The 22,111-nt window shown below is 41.4% G+C and overlaps 1 protein-coding gene across 1 annotated transcript in view; it reads left to right on the forward strand.

Moving 5' to 3' along the window:
* The window catches only part of LOC311247888 (semaphorin-6B-like), a gene marked incomplete at its 3' end in the record, with an annotated part of 78,244 nt that overhangs the window by 51,860 nt on the left and 4,273 nt on the right, over nt 1–22,111 (forward strand). The window contains exons 6-7 of the mRNA XM_084338867.1: nt 4,430–4,579; nt 12,911–13,090. Coding sequence (XP_084194993.1) covers nt 4,430–4,579; nt 12,911–13,090 — 330 coding nt within the window. The remainder of the gene's footprint in view (nt 1–4,429; nt 4,580–12,910; nt 13,091–22,111) is intronic.

The raw sequence follows: 22,111 nt of genomic DNA on the forward strand, positions 1-22,111 counted from the left end.
AAAGCTATGGCTACATATTTATTTATATATAAAAGGTTTACTGCATGTTCATGCATGTGTACATGTATGTCCTTACTTGTGATTGATGTGAAGTCGAGGATCTTGGCGCTCACCCCCTCAGTTAGTTAAGTATTGGAATAAGCTTCACTACCACAGCTTTGCTGTCTACCTTCAGAAACTCCTGAACTCATAGCGCGAAGGGTAGTAATGTTGCTCACACAGGGTCCTCCTAATCACCACAAAGTACTAGAAAATACCGCAAAGTACCCCAAAATACTCCAAAGTATACCCCCAAAATACCCCAAAATACCCCGAAGTACCCCAAAGTACCCCAAAATACTCCAAAGTATACCCCAAAGTACCCCAAGTGTCCTTGGGCAAGACACTGAACCCCAAATTGCTCCCAATTGAGTCTGGCTGCCATTGCTCTGTGAGTTGGTGAAGGAGAGGCAATTATAAAGCTCTTTGTGCATGTAGGAAAGCGCTATATACGTGCAGTCATGTATAGCCTACTGTTGTCTCTTTTCTTCTGTCATTACCGGAATTTGTTCAAAAATGTTATACTGTTCTGTTATTATTGTTGTTTTGTATACTGTTTGTTACAGATGTTATTACATTTGGAGATTATAATATATTAAAATAAACATTTGTTTTGAAAATATGTGGTACGTTGGGAATGGGAAATGGACTGCACATACAGTATATAGCGCTTTCCTACATGCACAAAGAGCTTTATAATTGCCTCTACTTCACCAATTCACACATGCACTCACATAGCAATGGCAGCCAGACTCATTACCAGTATTGTGTGGTACATTGAGGTATACTTTGGGGAACTTTGAGGTTCTTTGGGGGTATTTTGGGGCACTTTGTGGTATTTTAGGGCATACTTTGGGGTATACTTTGGCGTATTTTGGGGTACTTTGGGGGTATTTTGGGGTATACTTTGGGGTACTTTGAGGAATTTTGGGGTATTTTGGGGTATACTTTGGCGTACTTTGGGGTATTTTGGGGTATACCTTGGGGTATTTTGGGGTACTTTGGGGTACTTTTGGGGTATTTTGGGGTACTTTGGGGTACTTTGGGGTATCTTCTGGTACTTTGTGGTGATTATAGGACCCCTCACAATTGCCTGGGCTTTGGTGCGAGTGCATGTAAAACGCTCATTGTAGAATATTTGACCTGTGGTCCTCTGGTTTGTGTTTCACGAGATGGTAGGCAAAGGTCCCCGTTTTAGCCTCCTGAAGATCTTTAGAGAAGAGACGCAAGCACATGCCCAAAGCATCATAGCAACAGCCTGACAATGATTGACGCACATACAGACAAATCAATGTTGAATTCAGACGTGTAGTACATTGTTCATATTCTTCTATTGGTTAAAACAGCAAAAGCTTTGACAACAACATTGATTGACATACATACAAACAAATCAGTGTTGAAATCAGAAGTGTGGTACATTGTTGATGTTTGATGTTTTTCTATCAGTAAAAAATAGGGATTTTTTTTGTATTGTTATTTGCACTTACAAACATACATGCTGGAATAAAATAAGTAAAAGAAGAACAGTTAAAGAGAGAGACATCTGTAGAAAGACCAGCATAGACCAGCATAATTTTAATGCTGGTCTATGCTGGTTAATGCTGGTGTGATGCTGGTTTAGCTGGTGGACCAACACGGTCCTCCAGGTGGTCTTTTCTGGTATAACTAGCATGCATTATACGGCCATGCTCGGTGACAACTATGCTGGTCTATGCTGTTCTTTTTTCTTTTTTTGCAGGGATAGTCGGTGTAATGTAGGTTTTATTTTCAGATATTCATATATATATATATATATATATATATATATATATATATATATATATATATATATATATATATATATATATATATATATATATATATATATATATATATATATATATATATACATATTATTCAGATGGGCCATTGAGTTAACAATTACAGTAGCTAATGGTAGCTCATTGTTATTAGCTAAGTGTCTATGACCGTAGTACGCATGTGTTAAAAGCATCCCGACAGGTGCTCGGTCTTCATCGGACTCCAAGGCATACTGGGTACACGGGCCCCATGGGGGCATTTAGTCTCCCTCTCTTATGACAAGGTGGCTGTGAGAATACAGTAGATTCCATTTAAGCTGAAGTGGTGATTCATTCACACTACTCAGTATTATTAGTTAACTTAATGTACGACATAGTTTCACTCCAGCCAAGCCATTTCCCCATGCTCCAGTTCAGTGCTATAGTAGCGCAGGAGAAAAGGTCTGGCTGATTCAAGCTGTTTGTCATGTGAGAATAAAGATGTGTGTGTGTGTGTGTGTGTGTGTGTGTGTGTGTGTGTGTGTGTGTGTGTGTGTGTGTGTGTGTGTGTGTGTGTGTGTGTGTGTGTGTGTGTGTGTGTGTGTGTGTGTGTGTGTGTGTGTGTGTGTGTGTGTGTGTGTGTGTGTGTGTGTGTGTGTGTGTGTGTGTGTGTGTGTGTGTGTGTGTGTGTGTGTGTGTGTGTGTGTGTGTGTGTGTGTGTGTGTGTGTGTGTGTGTGTGTGTGTGTGTGTGTGTGTGTGTGTGTGTGTGTGTGTGTGTGTGTGTGTGTGTGTGTGTGTGTGTGTGTGTGTGTGTGTGTGTGTGTGTGTGTGTGTGTGTGTGTGTGTGTGTGTGTGTGTGTGTGTGTGTGTGTGTGTGTGTGTGTGTGTGTGTGTGTGTGTGTGTGTGTGTGTCTAGGGTAGCATTTAAATCAAGCCTGTTTGCTGTTGCTCCCATATGGGACAAAGAGAGCTATTGGGTGATAGGATGGAGTGATCTTCTCACTCTGCAGATTAGCCCACCTCTTTTAGATTCCTTATATGTGGTGTTCAGGCTCGACACGGACCAAAACAAACAATTCCAATGTCCACACAAGCACAATTTCAATAAATAAGAATATTTATTGATCAACAGTACAGGTCCGATGGGCAATAGAGTAGTCAAATTACAGTCCAGGGTCAAAACACGTTCCAGGCTCTCGTACAAAAAGGGAATGTTCAATACTCAGGGTTTGTCATCCGGTCCAGGGTCAGTTTCACAAGGGGGTATCTCAGCCAGTCCAGGGTCCAGTAACACGAACACCTTCTCACTCTAACCTCTCCTTCAAACTACCTCTCACCTCACAAACTCAGTATCTCACACTCTCTCCATGAACTCTGCTCCTTCCTCACCTCACCTCCCTCCCACTCAACTCTTCTCTGTCTCTCCTAGGGCTTGTGTGTCGTGTGTGTGTGTGTGTGTGTGTGTGTGTGTGTGTGTGTGTGTGTGTGTGTGTGTGTGTGCGTGTGTGCGTGCGCGTGTGTGTGCATGGGGGATGTGGGTGATCACGTGGTGCACAGGTGTATTCCATCAGTCCTAATTAACTCCTCAATTAACTCTCCTCTGCCTGTGACAATTAGGGCTGCAGCGATTAGTCGACATAATCGACGACGTCGATCATAAAAACTTGTCGACGCAGACTTTTTGCGTCGATTATTATTTTTAATTTTTTTTATTATTATATTTTTTTTGCAATACCTATCTTTGTGAAAGTGGCTTCTCAGCTCTGGTCCAGCTGAAGACTTCTTAGCTTAACATAACAGACCGACAGTAAGTTTGGGGGAACTAATGGGATAACTGGGGTTGCAACAAAAGTGCAACTAGGGCTAAAAACACAATGAAATAAAAAAAAATAATAAAATAATAATAATAATAATAATAATAATAATAATAATAATAAATAATATATCCTTCTTAGCAGACTTCTTAGCTTAACATCCCAGGGAACTAATGGGATAACTGGGGATGTTGTTTGCTCCTGACAAGAGTCTCAAAGTCTGGGGTGATGGTAGACAAAGCAACTCTGAGGTCATGCTCAATGTGTCCAATCTGTTCCTCTGCTTTGTCTTCAGCTGGACCAGAGATGAGAAGCCACTTTCACAAAGATGGGTAGTGCAAAAATGTGGGATGTGGCTGCCCTTTGTAGAATTCTTCTTTCAGCTACCTATGCCTGCGACGTTAAAATGATTTTCGAACTGCATCCTCTTGGCAGTGAGCATTGTTTAAAAGGAACACTCCGACATTTTGGGAAATACTCTTATTTGCCACCATCCCCAGAGTAAGACAGGAATATATATATATATATCAGTTTCATCTCTGAGTGTCCAGTAGCCCCAGAGAAAGGTCCAGGTGCATGCTACAGTAGCTAGCTTAGCACACAGACTAGTAGTCAATCAAAAGTGAAGAAATGCTAATTCCAACAACTCCAAAACTGATGCACAGAGATTCAATTCATATCAATCTTCTCATCTGACTCTGGGAAAGATAGCATAAAACTGTATTTCCCAAAATGTTGGAGTGTTCCTTTAAAATTACATATTCTTTAAACATACTGAACTATGTTGTCCCTTCCAGGCCTGGAGGCTGTGCTGTCCAGGGCTCCAGGTATAATTCCTCCAATTCCTTCCCTGACGAGATGCTGAACTTCGTGAAGACTCATCCTCTGATGGACGAAGCTGTTCCTTCTCTGGGCCAAAGACCCTGGATAGTCAGGACCATGGTCAGGTGAGGCTGCACACACACACACACACACACACACACACACACACACACACACACACACACACACACACACACACACACACACACACACACACACACACACACACACACACCACATATGCACGCACGAACACACACACACACACACACACACACACACACACACACACACACACACACAGTTGATGTTGAATGACTAGGAAGCAGACAGCTGGAGATCATCTCTCTATCTTTCTCCCTCCCTCTCCCTCTATCTCCCTCTTTATCTCCCCCTATCTCTCTCCCTCTCTCTCTCCCTCTCTCTCTCTCTCTCTCTCTCTCTCTGTACTTCTGTATGACAACTATTAAAGAAACTTGAGAAAACTCAATTCAATTTCAATTCAATTCAAAGGGGCTTTATTGACATGGGAAACATACGTTTACATTACAGTGTTAAAACAAACAAAACCAAGCAAAACAGTCAAACAGAGAAATAAGAAGAAATCAGTACAGTACAGAAGGAATTTTTACGTTGGATGTCCTTTTCTTGTCACAGCAGCTCACAAATATAGCTGCTGTGTTTGCACATTGTTGTATTTCTCCCAGTATGTATGGGAGTTTTGAGTTATTTGCCATGTTTTCAAAGTCTCTTTGGGTGTTTGCAATTTGTGGGAAGTATATGTCTCTGATGTCTTGGTATAGTGGGCAGGTTGTTAAGAAGTGTAGCTCGGTTTCCACCTCTTCTTGTGTGCAGTAGGTGCACAGTCTGTCTTCTATTGGGAGCCAGGTCTGCCTATGGCGGCCTTTCTCCATGGCAAGGGTCTTCTTAGTTTTGGATCAGTCACAGTGCTCAGGTATTCTGCCACTGTGTATTCTTTGTTTAGGGCCAAATAGCATTCCAATTTGCTCTGGTTTTGGGTTGATTCTTTCCAATGTGTCAGATCGTTTTCTGTTTTCTTTTTGTTTTCTTATAATTTGGTTTAGTCCAAAGTGTGGTTTTTGTCTGGTGGCTCTGCTTGTGTTTGTGAGCAGAGTCCCAGGACGAACTGGCTGAGCGGGCATCTCTATAGGGTCTCTCTGTAGGTGAGGGCTTTGTTATGGAGTCTGTCTGGGTCACTTTCTTTAGGTGATTATAGAATTAAAATGCTCTTTTTTGGATGATCTTGATTAATTAGTTGGTACTGTATCTTCCTAGTTCTGCTCTGCATGCATTATTTGGTGTTTTCGTTGGGTGCGGAGAATGGATTTGCAAAATTCTGCATGCAGAGTCTCAATTTGGTGTTGTCCCATTTTATGAGTCTTGGTTTGCAAGTGGGCCCCAGACCTCGCAATCATACAGGGAAATGGGTTCTATGACAGAGTCTTAATACTCCCCTCAAAACACTCCAGCCAAACGCTCCATGTCAAAGGCACACACCGCCGTACCTGAATTCTGAGAGAGAGAGAGAGAGAGAGAGAGAGAGAGAGAGAGAGAGAGAGAGAGAGAGAGAGAGAGAGAGAGAGAGAGAGAGAGAGAGAGAGAGAGAAGAGAGAGAGAGTCAGTGCTGCAGGCCTTGCCTTTTGAAGACAGAGCTACAGAAGGAATGAGTAAAGTCTAAAAGAAAGTGTAAGGGATAAGGTAGATCATAGTAGAACAGATAAAAAATGGCATAGGATGAAGTGAGGAATGAATGAATGTAGATACAGTATAATGGGGCTGAGCTAGACAGACAGACAGAGCAGCTGTCAAATTAATTTGGACTGTTAATATTTTGGCACTGAATGCTTGAATACAAATGAAATGTGTGGCCGAGAGGGAAAGAAAGACAGGATAAGATAGAGACTATAAACTTTTGAGGGTGACGCAGAGATATGCAGGGAGGCAATCGCTACATGACATTAGTGAAAAGAGCCAGGCTCCAATTCCTGGAATGATAAAATGGATAAGGAAATGAGTCATTGTTCTCTCTCTCTCTCTCTCTCTCTCTCTCTCTCTCTCTCTCTCTCTCTCTCTCTTCTCTCTCTCTCTCTCTCTCTCTCTCTCTCTCTCTCTATTCTCTCTCTCCCTCTCTATCCGTCTCTCTCCCTCTCGCTCTCCCTCCTCTCTCTCCCCTCTCTCTCCCCCTCTATCTCTCTCGATCTCTCTCCCTCTCTCTCTCTCTCTCTCTCTCTCTCTCTCTCTCTCCTCTCCTCTCTCTCTCTCTCTCTCTCTCTCTCTCTCTCTCGATCTCTCTCTCTCTCTTTCTCTCTCTATCTCTGTCTCTCTCTATATATATATTAAGGCTGTCAAAGTTAACGTGGTATTAACACGTTATCGCCCGATTCTATTAACGCCACTATTTCTTTTAACTCACGATTAACTTTAAGAAAAGAAAAAAAAAATCTTTTACTTTTTAATTTTTTTTTTACTAGACTTCACTCAGGTTGTATTATTGATGCTCTCATTGATACTATGTTTGTTTCTGAAGTGTGTGTGTGTGTGTGTGTGTGAGATATAGAGAGTGAGGAAGGGGCAAGAGAGAAAGAGAGCTGGGAGAGTGTGTGAGAGAGAGAGGGGGTGTGTGATTAATCAGCCTTGTGTGGGTGAATGTACAAGTTCCTAACGTTTTCTTTCCCCTATTATTTCATGCACACTTTATCATTGTTTTAAATTATTATTTTCTTTTAAGTTATTTTGTGCATCACTCTGTTTTGAATTTGATGCAAATTTGCAATGCATGAGGGTCATCCTTTTGTGTTAAATGGCTGCATAAAGCAAGCATTTGTTGACTCGCATGTTGATAAGAGTATTAAAACTTGGAACTTGAAAAATATCCGTTTAAGTAGAAAAAATAAAAATGCGATTATTTTGCGATTAATCGCGAATTAACTATGGACAATCATGCTATTAATCGAGTTAAATATTTTAATCGATTGACAGCACTAATATATATATATCTCTATATATATATCCTCTCTCTCTCTCCCCCCTCTCCTCTCTCTCTCTCTCTCTCTCTCTCTCTCTCTCTCTCTCTCTCTCTCTCTCTCTCTCTCTCTCTCTCTCTCTCTCTCTCTCTCTCTCTCTCTCTCTCTCTCTCTCTCTCTTCCCCCCTGGCTAGCAGCCACTGACGAGGAGATTACAGCAGGGACTGGATGTATGTGGAATATTAAATCTATTCTAGTGTGTTGACTCACACACACAGTAGTGTGTGTACAGTAGTTCAGCAGCATCCCTCTAATTGTTCCAAGACAAGCCAATTTATTTGAGTGATATTATTAATGACAGATAGTCTGGCTTAATTAGTTTGTTATGGAAATTGTATGAATATGTTGGGTTGGTGGAATTAATTTAGTTTAGCTGAGATTGAGGAGAGAATGAGATATGAATATAGTCCACCAGTCTAAAACAATCACCAGTAGGCTACTGTAATATGAAATAAAAAGCTGAGTGAGTAATTAATCCAATCACTGAAGTCACTGAATTGTAAGATGGAATGAACAGAATGATTGACCGAGAGAGTGAGTGAGCGAGTGAGTGAGTGAGTGAGTGAGTGAGTGAGTGAGTGAGTGAGTGAGTGAGTGAGTGAGTGAGTGAGTGAGTGAGTGAGTGAGTGAGTGAGTGAGTGAGTGAGTGAGTGAGTGAGTGAACGAACAAATGAATGAATGAATGACACAGTATCTGAACAGCTTGGTTATTATTTTCCTCATTACATCACATTACTTCATTGGAATTAACTGTTGAGCTGTGAATTCTGGAACACACAAGATCAATATTTACAATATGTATCTGTTTACAGTCCTCCTCTAGGCACTACTTGAACTAAATTGCAGTTGACATTGAGGCAGAGCCCTAAATAAACTCTACAGCACTGTTGGTTTTGCTTAGCAAGCTGGACATCCTTCTTGTATGGCTAAGCTGTGTGTCAGTCTAGCAAGGTGAAAGGTAGGTGCTTCAATAAGCTCTGAAACTTGACTCAAATGGTCAAATTACCAAGCAAATAGCGGGACAGAGAACATCTATGTGATAGAGGCCTTGCACAGAATGTTTGTGTAGTTCTCTTTCTTCTATCATGCCTGCCTGTAAGTTACCATTGGGAATAATTTTCAAAAGAAAATGCCACATTTCTGTGCAGTGGTAGAGTAGGTAAAACACCTGAAAAACATTATGATACTGTTCCACTGTGACTTGTTGACAAGACTTTGTTTTGCACATACAGTAGCAACCATTGTCTCTCCCATTGCCATGTCAAACAGTTGTTATGCTACAGACAGCTATGTTGGAAGACAGATAACTACACAAACATTCCATGCAGGCCTCTATTGGTCACTTAAATCAGAATGTGGAAGATGGGTGCAAACCCAGTACACCTACTTCTCTGCTTGGTGGTGTGTAACATTCTGTCTCCTCTACACGTTTAGACATGTTCCAATCAGAATGCAACTCACTAGACCCCTTCCATTGGCTACACATAAAATAACACTTCAGACTCACAATCTTAACACTTTCAAAAGTCTTTGTTTGGGCCAGGCCACAGTTTGTTAGCTACATTCAAATGTATGGTAAATGTAGTCCATTGAAGCAATATTTTCAGTAGGCCTACATGAAATCTTTGTTCTCCATTTTGTTGTAATATTACATATGTACATGTATCTATATATCAAGTGCCTAAGTCTATTAAAACGTTATTCCTACTATGAAAATGGAGCTCTCCTCTTACCAACGTTGGCTAGAACCGACAGACCAACCAACCAACCAATGCAACAGCCGGGAGGCTAGTGCTAGCTAACTAACTTAGCTATTGAATACATAACATCAACAGCCTGGAGGCTAGTGCTAGCTAGCTAACTTAGCTATTGAATACATAACATCACCAGCTGGAATTGTGCCATCTTTATCTATAATTATCAGCACTACAGCTATAGTATGTTAGTTCCAAGGGAGCTCGCTAGAAGCTGTAAGTCCTACACCAATGTGAGCAATCAAAACAGCCTGTCACATTATGTGCCGTCACACACACACACACACACACACACACACACACACACACACACACACACACACACACACACACACACACACACACACACACACACACACACACACACACACACACACACACACACACACACACACACACACACACACACACACACACACACACACACACACACTACAGCCTGCTACAGCACACTACCAACAGCATTACAATTATTCTGTCACTCTCCATAAGTGAGGGTCATATCACTTATTATACAACTCTTACCTGTCCAAAGCAAAGACATTAATTCCACTCTGCGTGCAACCAAAGTCCTCTGTAAACAGCTATAACTTATAACTAAGTCTTGTTTTGTCCCATTGACCCTTGTTAAGAGAAAAGCAGATGAAGACAAACACAGTAAATGTCCTAACCCAACCCCCTCCAATGTACAGTAAATTACCTAGTATGGTTTTGTCAATATTCCAATGTACAGTTTTGCTTGTTTGTACAGTGTCCCCCCCCCCCCTAACCCCCTCCAATGTACAGTAAATTACCTAGTATGGTTGTCAATATTCCAATGTACAGTTTTGCTTGTACAGTTATACAATTAATCAATCAATCAATCAGTTGCTGTTTGCTCTCGGCAGGGTCGCCTGATTGCTTTTACCAACGTGTTCGTGTTTTCGCGTCTCTGATTGGCCAGGTCATGTGACATGTACGCCCAATCGTGGGACCGCAAGTTTCTACACTGGTTAAGCTTAGGCGCTCTTTCGAAGTTGGTTAAGGTTAGAGTTTGTCTTAGAGCATGGCGATAGAACGCCTGCCCTGATTCCAAACTCTAACCTTAACCAACTGCGAAACCAGTGATAAACTAGGAGTTAGGTAGTTTGCAGGCTGTTCGACCCGGAAATAGGAAATGTCCCACGATTGGCGCAGATGTCACATGACCAATGTGTCCTGTTGCTCAGCTTGTAGCAACAGCCTCTCACTTTATTTATTTATTTTATTTAACATTTATTTAACCAGTCAGGTCAATTAAGAACAAATTCTTATTTACAATGGCAGTCTAGCGAGAGGACAAAAGGGCCTCTCGAAAGGTAACAGGAAAAATGGGACAGAAAATAAATAAGTAGATACAATAAAATAAAATAGAAGAAATATATTATTATAGGGCGGCTACGTGGTGCAGTGGGCAAGGCGCTCACCACGAATACTGGAGACTGAGCTTGAACAGGTTCGCCTCCCTGTTCGAGCCCAGCGCTCCACATTGCTTTCAGTTTAGCTGGTCGTCCGCACTAATACACATTGGCAGTATTAGGGGGAGGGAAACTGATGGGTGGGGATCGGGCGTTGTGGACAGCGACTCCTACAGGTCGGTTGGTGCGCCTGCGCAGTAGAATCAGGAAGCGACGGGGGCGGGGCCCCTCCAAAGCCCAGACCCCTGACGCTGAAAGATCGAGCCGTGGAGGTGGAAAGATGCGACTGCTGTTACCTCGAGTATCGGAGGGGACTCATGCTATGTATAACTTAGTCCACATTGCAGCCGGCTTGTGGGAGGCATGAAACAGCGTTCAAAGACAGGGGAGGGTTGAATTGGACGATACGAAAAATTGGGATGGGAGAAAAATAGAAAAATGGGAGAAAAAGTGGATAAAAAAAATATATATATATATTATTATAATAAAAATAAATAAATAGAACAAAAATAACAATCCAGATGAGACTATTGGACACAGACGCTGCATACATCTGTTGGATTCTGATAAATCAGCCAGTATCACGTCTTCGTCTGTTTGGCTTGTGTTCTCATCTCCATCCACTGACCTCTGCCTAGCTGTTATCAGTTTGTTTATGTGCCGATGGCGACCTCGGCATGCCCTGAGCTCTCAGTCTGCTGCTGCAACCCCCTCTGCCCAGTTTGACTAGAGATAGACACACACATGCAAACCCTGATGCAAACCCTGATGATAATGGTATTACCCTCTTAAAGCTTGTCTCTATATATCAGTTATAAACCAAATATACATTGAAAAAACACTGATTTCTTTCACATCACAGACGATACATACACAGAGGTAATGGAAATCATTAAAACACACACCAAACAAACAACCAAATAAAATGACATGATATTTAAGACATGAAGCATAACAGACAATTTACATGTCAGTTAAAAGACTGGGTGACACTCGCAGGTGTAAACAACTCTGCGATAGTCCTTAAAAGTAGTGAGGGGGATCAATTTGTCCATTTGTCCATTCGCACCTTGTTCCAACTGCAGCAGCAAATTGGAAAGAGGATTGGCCAAAGGAAGTGTTAACCCAGGAAACATCTAGCGGGATATGGTGAGCAGCTCTGGTGTTATAGGAAGTAGATCTAATTTCTTATATTCGTATATTCTCAAATAAATACGGCTGAATATCCGTGTTAGCCAAAACACTGTAAAATGTATCCTCATCCATAAAATCCTCTGCACTAATATTTTGGGATACCATTTTCACTGTGGAAAACAAAGCTAGAAAAAGGAAATGTTTTAGTAGCATCTAGACCACGCCCCCCTGGCTACGCAGAGGCGGAGACCAAATCCAGCATCTAGACCACGCCCCCCCTGACTACGCAGAGGCGGAGACCTAATCCAGCATCTAGACCACGCCCCCCTGGCTACGCAGCGGCGGAGACCCAATCCATCTGTAGTTGTTCCGGACAGCAGCTGTGTCACATGACTCGCCCGGTGGCCAGAAGAACAACACATTTTGCAGCTGCATGGCGGCTGCGCCCCCAGGACACAGAGAGCATTGGCAACAACTGCTGGTGTTTTTCCACCAACACTATAGGGATGTTCGATATTGGCTTTTTTACCAATATCCGATATACCGATATTGTCCAACTCTTAATTTCCGATACCGATATCAACCGATACCGATATATGCAGGGTCCCCCCTCCCCCTTTGACAATAAAAGTACGCATTGATGTGTTAATTTCACTGGATGCATTAAACAAGGCATTCTAAATGTAAACATTATCTGTGCATCTCCCCTTTTCTTCTCTCTCTCCCTCTGGTTCTCACTCTCCCTTTCTCTTTTTCCCTCTCTCTCTTTCCTTCTCTCTCCCTTATTTATTGTACTTTTCCTTGTATACTATTGCTACTGTAATTTAGCATTTCATTTACTTGTATGCATGTACATAACCTTGTTTTTGTTACAGCCTCCCACCCACCCCCCCCCCCCCTTCCCTCAAAAGGAATTAGCTTCTTTTTTTGTTTACCGATACCGATCATTTCCGATATTACATTTTAATGCCAATATCGGACATCTCGAATAACACACTATATATTCGGAAAGATTGAGATAAGTTAGAAAATCTTCTAAAAGTGGTCCTTTAACTCAGTAGCCTACTTACATCTCTCCCCCTGTGCAGGTACCAGCTGAATAAGATGGTGGTGGACCCAGAGGCGGGGCCATATAGGAACCGTACGGTCCTGTTCCTCGGCTCCAGCAGAGGAACCATCCTCAAGTTCCTCATCATGCCCAACGGGGACAACACTGTCACCAACACCAACGTGTTCCTGGAGGAACTGGAGGGATACAACCCCGATAAGTAAGCGGTTCATAAACAAAGATGGGTGGAGCAGCTAAGGGCACAGGGAAATAAAGAGAAAAGATGGTTGGTAGAATAGAATAAAAATACTTTATTCATCCCGAGGGAAATATTGCACTACAAATCGCTCACAGTAAACAGTAAACATTTAGGGAGACAAAACAAGTCACAAATGAAGAATAAAATAAGCCTAAGAATAAAAATACCCAGCTCCAGGATATACATTTCCTATGTTATGTTTATACATTCTAATATAAAATATACAGTAAAATATACAGAAGTCTACAGTAAGTGTAATATTGAACAGTGTTGTTTTAAAAGTTAAAGTCGAGGAAGATGGTACTGTAACTGTCACCCTGTGCTCAGTGATGCAGTGAGGCACAGTGATGCATTGTAAAGTCTGATGGCTGTCGGAATGAAGGTGAGAGCCTGACAGCGAAATACCTGCAGAAAGAGCAAAGAAAGAGAAAGGCATTCATGAGCGAAGAAAGAGAAAGGCACTCAAGAGTTTGAATCCTGAGTTTGAGGCATTCGAACTTGAGGAAGTTGGTGGCGTGATATCCCGAGGAGACCGAGAGATCCTCTAGACACACAGAGAACCTACAGAGAACCATGATAAACCACATTATCCTTAATCTTGCGCAAAAATTGCAGATCAGGAAATAAGGTCTCTTATCTCTTCAACTCTGAAGCAGAACCTTATTCAATTTCTGGATCGCAACGACTGATTGAAGGGAATGGGGCCATTATCATATTGGCAGTAGATAGCATATCTCATGAGGTAGACAACTTTCAGACAACTTTGGAGGTTTGAAACAGCATACAGTGCTGTAGTACAGTCAATGCCCTTTAAAAGCCTGTATTGCTGCTTATGGACTGTGTTTGTAATATAGCCAGAGCAATATATTGGTGATAATATCAGACAATATTGGCTCATAACCGGTATATTGGTATCTGCATTTATGTTATCGATATATCGGTATATCGGAAACCAAATGTATCAGCCTCTGAGGGAGTAGATTCTGCTACCAAATTAAGCTATTTTAAAGAAACACACCAAATACCAGTTTCCTCTCTGTGCGTTGAGTAGAAAGCTATCTGGCTGCACGTTAGCATAGCTTAGCACAATGAATGGAAGCGGACAGTGCCAGTTAGCCTAGGCATTGTCCAATTAACACCTCTCCCGAAAGCTAACCGGCACTGTCCGCAAGCTTACATTTGATGGGAGAAAAATTTCATGGGCATAGCCATTTTCAAAAGGGTCCCTTGACTTCTCACGTCAAAATATCTGAATGAAAATGGACTCAATGGAACCATACAAGCAGTGTTGGGAAAGTTCACTTTCTACATGAACTAGTTCAGTTCACAGTTCACAATTTTCTAAATGAACTAGTTCAGTTCATAGTTCATAATTCTATTTTTTTTCTTTCTTTTTTTATAGATTTTTCACGTACAGTTACTTACATTACAAAAACACACATTGGGACAAGGGGGGGGGGGGGGGGGGGGGGGTCCTCCAGTTCATCTCTATGCCATCATCCACACCATAAGCAAGCAAAAACAAAACAAAAAGAAAAACAAGCAAAAAGGAAAGCAAACCAAGACAGGCACTGTACAGTATTGCACTTGCCTCGAGCCCATTCACATGTAGACATACATATATTTATTTTTTCCTATCCTAGGTCTGTCCATACAATGGGGCACTGGGCCTTTAGAAGGATCCGAGAAATTTCAGCAGGAAAATAGTCTAATAGTGGGGCCCACACCTCCTGAAAGGAAGCGTTGTTGCCTCTATGCATTGCACAGTGTCTTTCATGGGGTAGCACACCGAAGATCTCTCTATACCACATTTGTAAAAATGGAGGCTTATCCTTAATCCAGTTTATCAGAATGCATTTCCGGGCTGAAAGTAGAAGTTTATCAAATAGTTTGAATTGTAAAGGGTGTCACCCCTCCTACCCAAAGTGAAACGTTTATTAACAGATTGCAGAATGGGTACAGTACAGTACAGCTCAATACATACAATTGTTAAGGGGATGCAGACCAGAGAAAGACTTTCGTCTTGTTTACATCAGGGTCCCCCATTTTCAATTCATCATAATATATGACTGAGCTGTACTGTACTGTACTCATTCTGCAATCTGTTAATAAAGTGTTCAATCAATCAAACCTGGATAAACACTTAGATTCCCAAAAGTAGTGATAGACTGTAGGTACCCAGGGCCCTGTTTCATGTACGTGGTTCAACTAAGTCGATCAAGATGTCCATTATCCAGCTTCAGTTAACCCGATGTTCGAAGCCGGGATTTTCCTGTTTCACAAAGGTGGATTCAGTCTCGTTAACTCAAGCCAGACTTGCGAGTCAGGCTAAATGCGCGCGGCCGTTTTAGGTGAAAAGCCAGCACGTATCGATGGCAGAGACCCTGATTCTCAACGGCATTGATTGATTAATTGATTTAAGACTTTATTGACAGATTGCAATACGGCTCAATCGCCTCGCCGACAAGTTAAATGCGTTATCTATAGGCTAATTCTAAGTCCCTCATTACCTCAATCAATCAGATTATATTTCTTTAAACTTGCCTGCTGGATTGAATAATCAAATGAGATCTTGCTAGCGAAAATAATTAGTTAACTGTTATACAGAATTACGATACGGCCCTCTTGCCCATTGATTGATGTATAGTCGATCTTTAACTTATCTCCAATGTGGTCTAACGGGTTGTTCTTTTGACTTTCACACGGACGACCGGGGTTCAAGACCCTAGTCGTCTCCTTTTTTTTGCAATATAGGAATAATTCAATTTGGTGCACGTTGAGAGCTATATAAAGAATGACATCCTCAATGCATGTAGATTTATAATATTTTAACTTAAAACCAGGCTACTTTGGCGTATAATCATTAATATTATATTCAAAAAAATCATATTGGAAACACCGGGATTTGAACCCAGGTCGCAAGGTTGGCAGGCTTGAGCACTACCGCTGGGCCACTGTGCCAGATGGGATAAATTCATTGTTTATACATTAATGAACGAGAGACCCGTGTTTAGAATATTCCTTATTTTGAATGAAGTTTTATTTCTTTATCCTCATTCATTCATGTGACGTCAACGGCTCATTCAATTTCTCAAATCCGTCAAACAGCGCATCTCATCAGACATCTTAATCCCAGTTACAATTAAAATAACCACATAATGTGTACATCGCACGAGCGAGCGCCACCGTCGCCACGGTATATATAACGTGCATTATTTAGGACAAAGTGAATTTAATATCAGCATTTTGGGTCTATTTTACATTTCAAAAGCCCCCTCTGGAAGAATGGAGCACAAAAACGTAATTCAGAATGGTATAATGCAGATCGTAGACTGTGGGAATAGTTTCAGGAAACAAGCTGTCACTTTCTTTGCGGGGGCGTGGCTCTGCGTGATCCGGCTAACTTGAACTTGAACTCTGCTTTCGACCAGGCTCAAACTTTTGGATCTGTTGGCATGGTGATCTGGAAAATCCACGTACATGAAACCGGAAAGTCCGGCTAACCCAGTTATCCAGCTAAAGTTATCCGGCTAACTCAGTTATCCAGGTACATGGAACGGGGCCCAGGTCTGTTTGACATTTCGAACATAAAGGAGATATTGAATTGCCCATTTTGTTAGTTCTTTTTTCAATACGTTGCTGCAAGCTATTATTTGTAAAAATTATTGAACCACAGACGGCAATCGGAATACTGGCATTTCCATAATGCTTTGCTGCCGCCCATTCAGTCCACACTAGTAGCTGCTGCAGCTTTCATCTGTTTTCAAAAACATGAGGACAAACTTTGCTTGAATTGTCTTTATTATGAAAACTAAAACAGGACGTTTGCATATTCTCAATGTTGCTGTCGACGTCGATGTACGGACTTGCTTCTTCAAACCGGGTGGACAAAGTTTACAGACAAACGTTAGATTGTTTCCGTCTGAGTCAGTACTGACTTTAACGTTAAACTCTTTTAAATGCTCATACGCCGACGTCTAGAGGTAGAGTCTGACTCTAAGCGAGTGCTGCTGCAGCTCTCGGCTTCTGCTCGCAGATTCAGCTGGTCCACTGTTGTTGTGAGGAGGAGTCTGATGATGTAGCAGGGGGTGACAGGCGCGTTGCCAGATCGGGTGGTTTTACGCATAATTTTGAAGCCTGTTTACAGTGTGTTTTAACTGGGTTTTCGGCTGAATTGCATATGAAATCTGGCACATCTTTGAACGCCGTTATAATAGAGTGCTGAGAATGAGTGCACTTTTGAACTCCGTTACACAGCGCTGAGAATGAACACGTTCTCAATTACGTTCATTTAGCGGATATACAGTACGTTCAGTTCACGTTCGCCCAAAATACGAACGTGTTCATGAACGATCGTTCATTGAACGCGTTCAGGTACATCACTGCATACAAGACTCGATTTAGCATACATTTGTGCATGCTGTACAAATAGGTTACTTTAGCCTTTCTATAGTATAGTTACTTTCTAAGTAATACACGCACGCATGTACAGACACATATATATATATATATTCATATTCACAGTACATTTTGTTCAACTGTAAAATATCCAACCTCCAGTATGTATCTTAGCTATTTGATAACACATTTTGACGTATCCTTGCTAAAAATGTGTGCAAATATCAGCCGATATATAATATTTCTTAACTCCCAAGTATCGGTATCAGCCTCAAAAATCCAGTATCGGTCAGGCTTTAGGCCCAGTCCACACGATCACAGGTATTTTTGACACAGTTTTTTTTTTTATTATTCAACAACAAAAAACTCTGTCCACACGACGTGGTTTAAACCCCGCACCGAGTGACGTATATACATGTAGTACAATGCCAAAGCAGTAGGTGGCGATGTAGTTCAAACATGAAGGCCATTTCAACCAATCAGAAGGGTTTAGAGTTACTGTAATACCGGAAACTGAACTGAAGTGTGGAACACAATATCCCTCCTTGCTCACAGCCAAACAATTCTACAGTTTGCAGCTATAACAACGTGCAATAAATAAAAAAGGATACATTCACTGTGTGTTCTGCCTCATTTGTTGATGAAACAAAACCAACATCAACACAATTTACCACCAAGAGCGGAGTTTAGTCTCACAAAAAGATCGCCGATTTTGTTAGCTTACGTGCTAACGTATAATAAAGTAGTAACGTTAATGCTAGTAGAATGAATGGATGAAAACGTTATTTAACAGATTGCAGAATGGGTAGAATACAATACGGCTCAATACAAACAATTGTTAAGGGGATGCAGACTGTTATAGTTTGGACTGGGTTCCTTATAACAATAACTTGACAACACATGAGCTTAGTTTAGCCGCAGCTTCAGGTTTACTCAGCGTCAGGTCAGGAATGCGACAACAGACATCATCAGTCGATCACAACACTCTTCAACACAGACGATACGTTTCGAACAAAAGTTTGTTACAATCATTTTCATATGACGCTACTTGAGACAGCTCTGCTCTAATCTCTCTACCCCTCGTTCGGTTGCTAACTTGCTATTGTTTGCAACAGTCTGCCGTAAACATGGGAAATAATTGCGACAGCTCTGCCGTAAACACTGGAAATAGCCTCGGTTACTATGCCCACACGCAACCACTGTAACCGGGATGCGCGCAAAACTTCACCCTGGACTCCGGTTTTCAAAGACCGCGGTTGCAGTGTTCCAAAAACCCGGTTGCGTGTGGTCGAACAGTGTAACTGCGCACATTAAATCACAGTTACATAACACCCCGCTTTCGTGTGGACAGGTCCTTAGTTAGCATTCAGCTTGCCGTGGTTGAGGGAGCAGCAGGAGTAGTGAGAGCCTTCTGCACATCAGTTGGTTATTATCTTTCACCAGGGCCCATTAGAAGCATTCAAAAGCAAGAGTTTCCTAAAGCTAAATCAAATAGATTGTGGATTGTGGCTTTAACCATGTCACATTTGCCTTGTTAGGAAATGCCCTGGGGCACAATCTAATTATGACAGAATCAAATCTACTGATTTAAAATAACTATGTTATGTTTTGTTGATATCTTGAAGATGAGTGCAACGTTCCCCATGTCCCCTCTCTGGTACAGAAGAAGCCACTCATCTGTCCCTCAACATCTTCTCTTCCACAAGTGACTCATTTAGGGGCAGTGATTGTGAGAGAAGGAGAGACAGTTGATGAGGGTACTCTGTCCTGACAAACAAAAAACTACCTGTAGGACTGCCGTCAAAAACAACCCGTAGGACTGCCCTGCCTCTTCATTTGGACCCACCGAAATATTGGTAACCAATATTTAACCAACGGCTGCTCCATGATGAGCAAGGTCTCCCCTACATTTTCAAAAGCCTAGAGAAAGCTTGTCTTAAGCTTGTCTTAAATCATCATCATGAGTTATGCATGTGCATGCCTTTGGAGAGCTATTTCAGAACAAACCCAAGACGTGTTCCCCGCCTCCCTTCTCCTCCTGGTATGACAAATACAAATTCTGGATATACTGAATAAAAACCTGCATCGCAATGCTTTTGTTCTCCAGACACACACCGTTCCTCCACTACTCCAAATCAATAAAAATTAAATTACTATAAGTATCTTTTGACGGCGGACATGGTGGTCATGTCAGGTTTAACGATCAGACACGAAAAACTATGTTATTGGAACCAGGGCAGTATCCGCTCTTCATTCCTCATGCAAAACAATCCATGAATTTCATAATTAAGCTATTTATAATTTTTATGTATCAATAATCCATTAGATGATTTACTTTAAAAACAAAATCTTGACCATGGGCCTATTTGACATTGTAGAAAATATGTCAGCTTTTTTTAAAGATTAGTTTCCTACGCTCATAAGTATGTCAGTTTAAAACTTTTCTGCTCTATAAAGCTCACAAATAATTGTGTCTATTATATTGGATTCGATTAAACTTTATTGGCGGAGAACAACAACATCATATGGTAGGGCTGAGCCCAAACGTTTGAACGTTCGAACTCTTGCATTCGAATTCTAAATCAACATTTGAATATTTTATTTTTAATAAAAAAAATATATATATATTTTTTTGTATGTGTCTATTCATTCTGTTTAAACCAATGGGGTTTTTCTTCACAGTTGCAGATAAAGATTAGGCTACACTAATATTATAGTATTAAAAAAAACTGATGAGTTATATTCATTAAAGAAAGTTGATAAAAAAAAAGACTAATTTAATCAGATTAATCACTTTATTCAAATTGAGGATTTAGTTTGAGGATTATAAAAGAATATATATATATATTGAATTATCTTTTTCCTCCTTCTTTTTTCCGTTTTTCTTCCATCCCAATGTTAGTCGTTATGTCAATTCCCAATCCCCTTCCTGGTCATTGCACACTCTACCCCCTACCGTCGGTCCAGGAGGGCGGAGACTATCACATGCTTCCTCCGACACAGCCCACCGCTCTTTCACCTGGCTGCGCGGACTCTCACTGGGAGTGTAACGTGTGGAAGGTCACACTACCTCTCTTAGATCCTTCCCTTGCTGTGCAGGCGCCCCGACCGAACTGTAGGAGTAGCTGTTTACAACGACCAGGACCCACCCTCGCCGGGTTTCCCACCCTCTAACACTGCCAATTGGGTTAGTATGGACGGTCGGCCAACCCGGAAGCACCACAGCTGGATTCAATCCCACTGTCTCTGTAGTGGTGGGCAGACGCTTAGTCCGCTGCGCCACCCGGCCGCCCCAGTTTGAGGATATTTATAAAGAAATATATATATATATTTAGAAAAAAAGAGATGACAAAAAATATGTAATAATGTATACTATTATTGTACTGTATGTTCCCATCTTGTATTGTACAAGAATTGTTGCAAAAAAAACAAAAACACATCCGGTATAAACCATGCCCACTTTCGGTCTTCTATACGAATACAGATGCATATACAGTATAGATACATCTCCGCACACCCCTAATACACACACACACACACACACACACACACACACACACACACACACACACACACACACACACACACACACACACACACACACACACACACACACACACACACACACACACACACACACACATATGACTAATACCTACTGATATTAATACCGTCTCCTATTTACTCCAGCTGTCTAGCTCTTCTAGCGCTTCCACTTTACCCTCTCTCTCTCTCTCTCTCTCTCTCTCTCTCTCTCTCTCTCTCTCTCTCTCTCTCTCTCTCTCTCTCTCTCTCTCTCTCTCTCTCTCTCTTTCTTTTGATGTAGGCTACTCTTTCTTTGTTTCTTCTTTGCTTGCTTACATTGTTTATCTCTTTCATTCTCTCTTGTGTTCTTTCTTTATTCTCTCACTCTGCCTCCTCTCCCCTCTCCTTTCCTCTCCCTGCATCCTTCCTTATCCCTATCCACAGTAATGTTGACTATGAAGTGTCATCTCTTGGTCTCAGCAGAAATGATCGATTATCCTTAATGACTGTGGACTGTTATTACCACAAGCCATCCCAATGCAGCTGATGCACGAGTGCGCATATGTGCATACAAATATATAAATCTGCTGCTCAGAGGCAGGTGTGTGAGCGATATGGTATATCGCTAAGTGCCTATTAGAGCTGATTCAAGCCTAGATGCTGTTTATGAAGGTCAGGCCCCAAACCCCCTCATACTTCCACAATAAATACAGTATACAGTGCTGCTGTCAGGTCAAAACATTTGCAATACAGTATGTTTTTGAGGAATTAAAGGACCAATCTGTGATTGGACCAAACATAAACAAAAAAAGAAAAATAGAAATGGAGACGGTATGTTTTCACTGACTAGTTTGATTGACTGAGGTCTTGATACCAGGAGGACTAACCCTAGACAACAGGTATGTATCGGTTATTAATGGTATTCTCTGTATTTTGTGTCTGTCAGATGTTTGTTGGTGATGTTTGTAAACGCTAGTGTGAAACAGACCAATATTCTATTTACAGTGGATTAAGAATCATCCTTTCTTTACATTCTACATGAGTTACTGAATGACTTCC

The sequence above is a fragment of the Notolepis coatsorum genome (assembly GCF_963971535.1).
Source record: "Notolepis coatsorum genome assembly, contig: SCAFFOLD_387, whole genome shotgun sequence".
NCBI lineage: Eukaryota > Metazoa > Chordata > Actinopteri > Aulopiformes > Paralepididae > Notolepis > Notolepis coatsorum.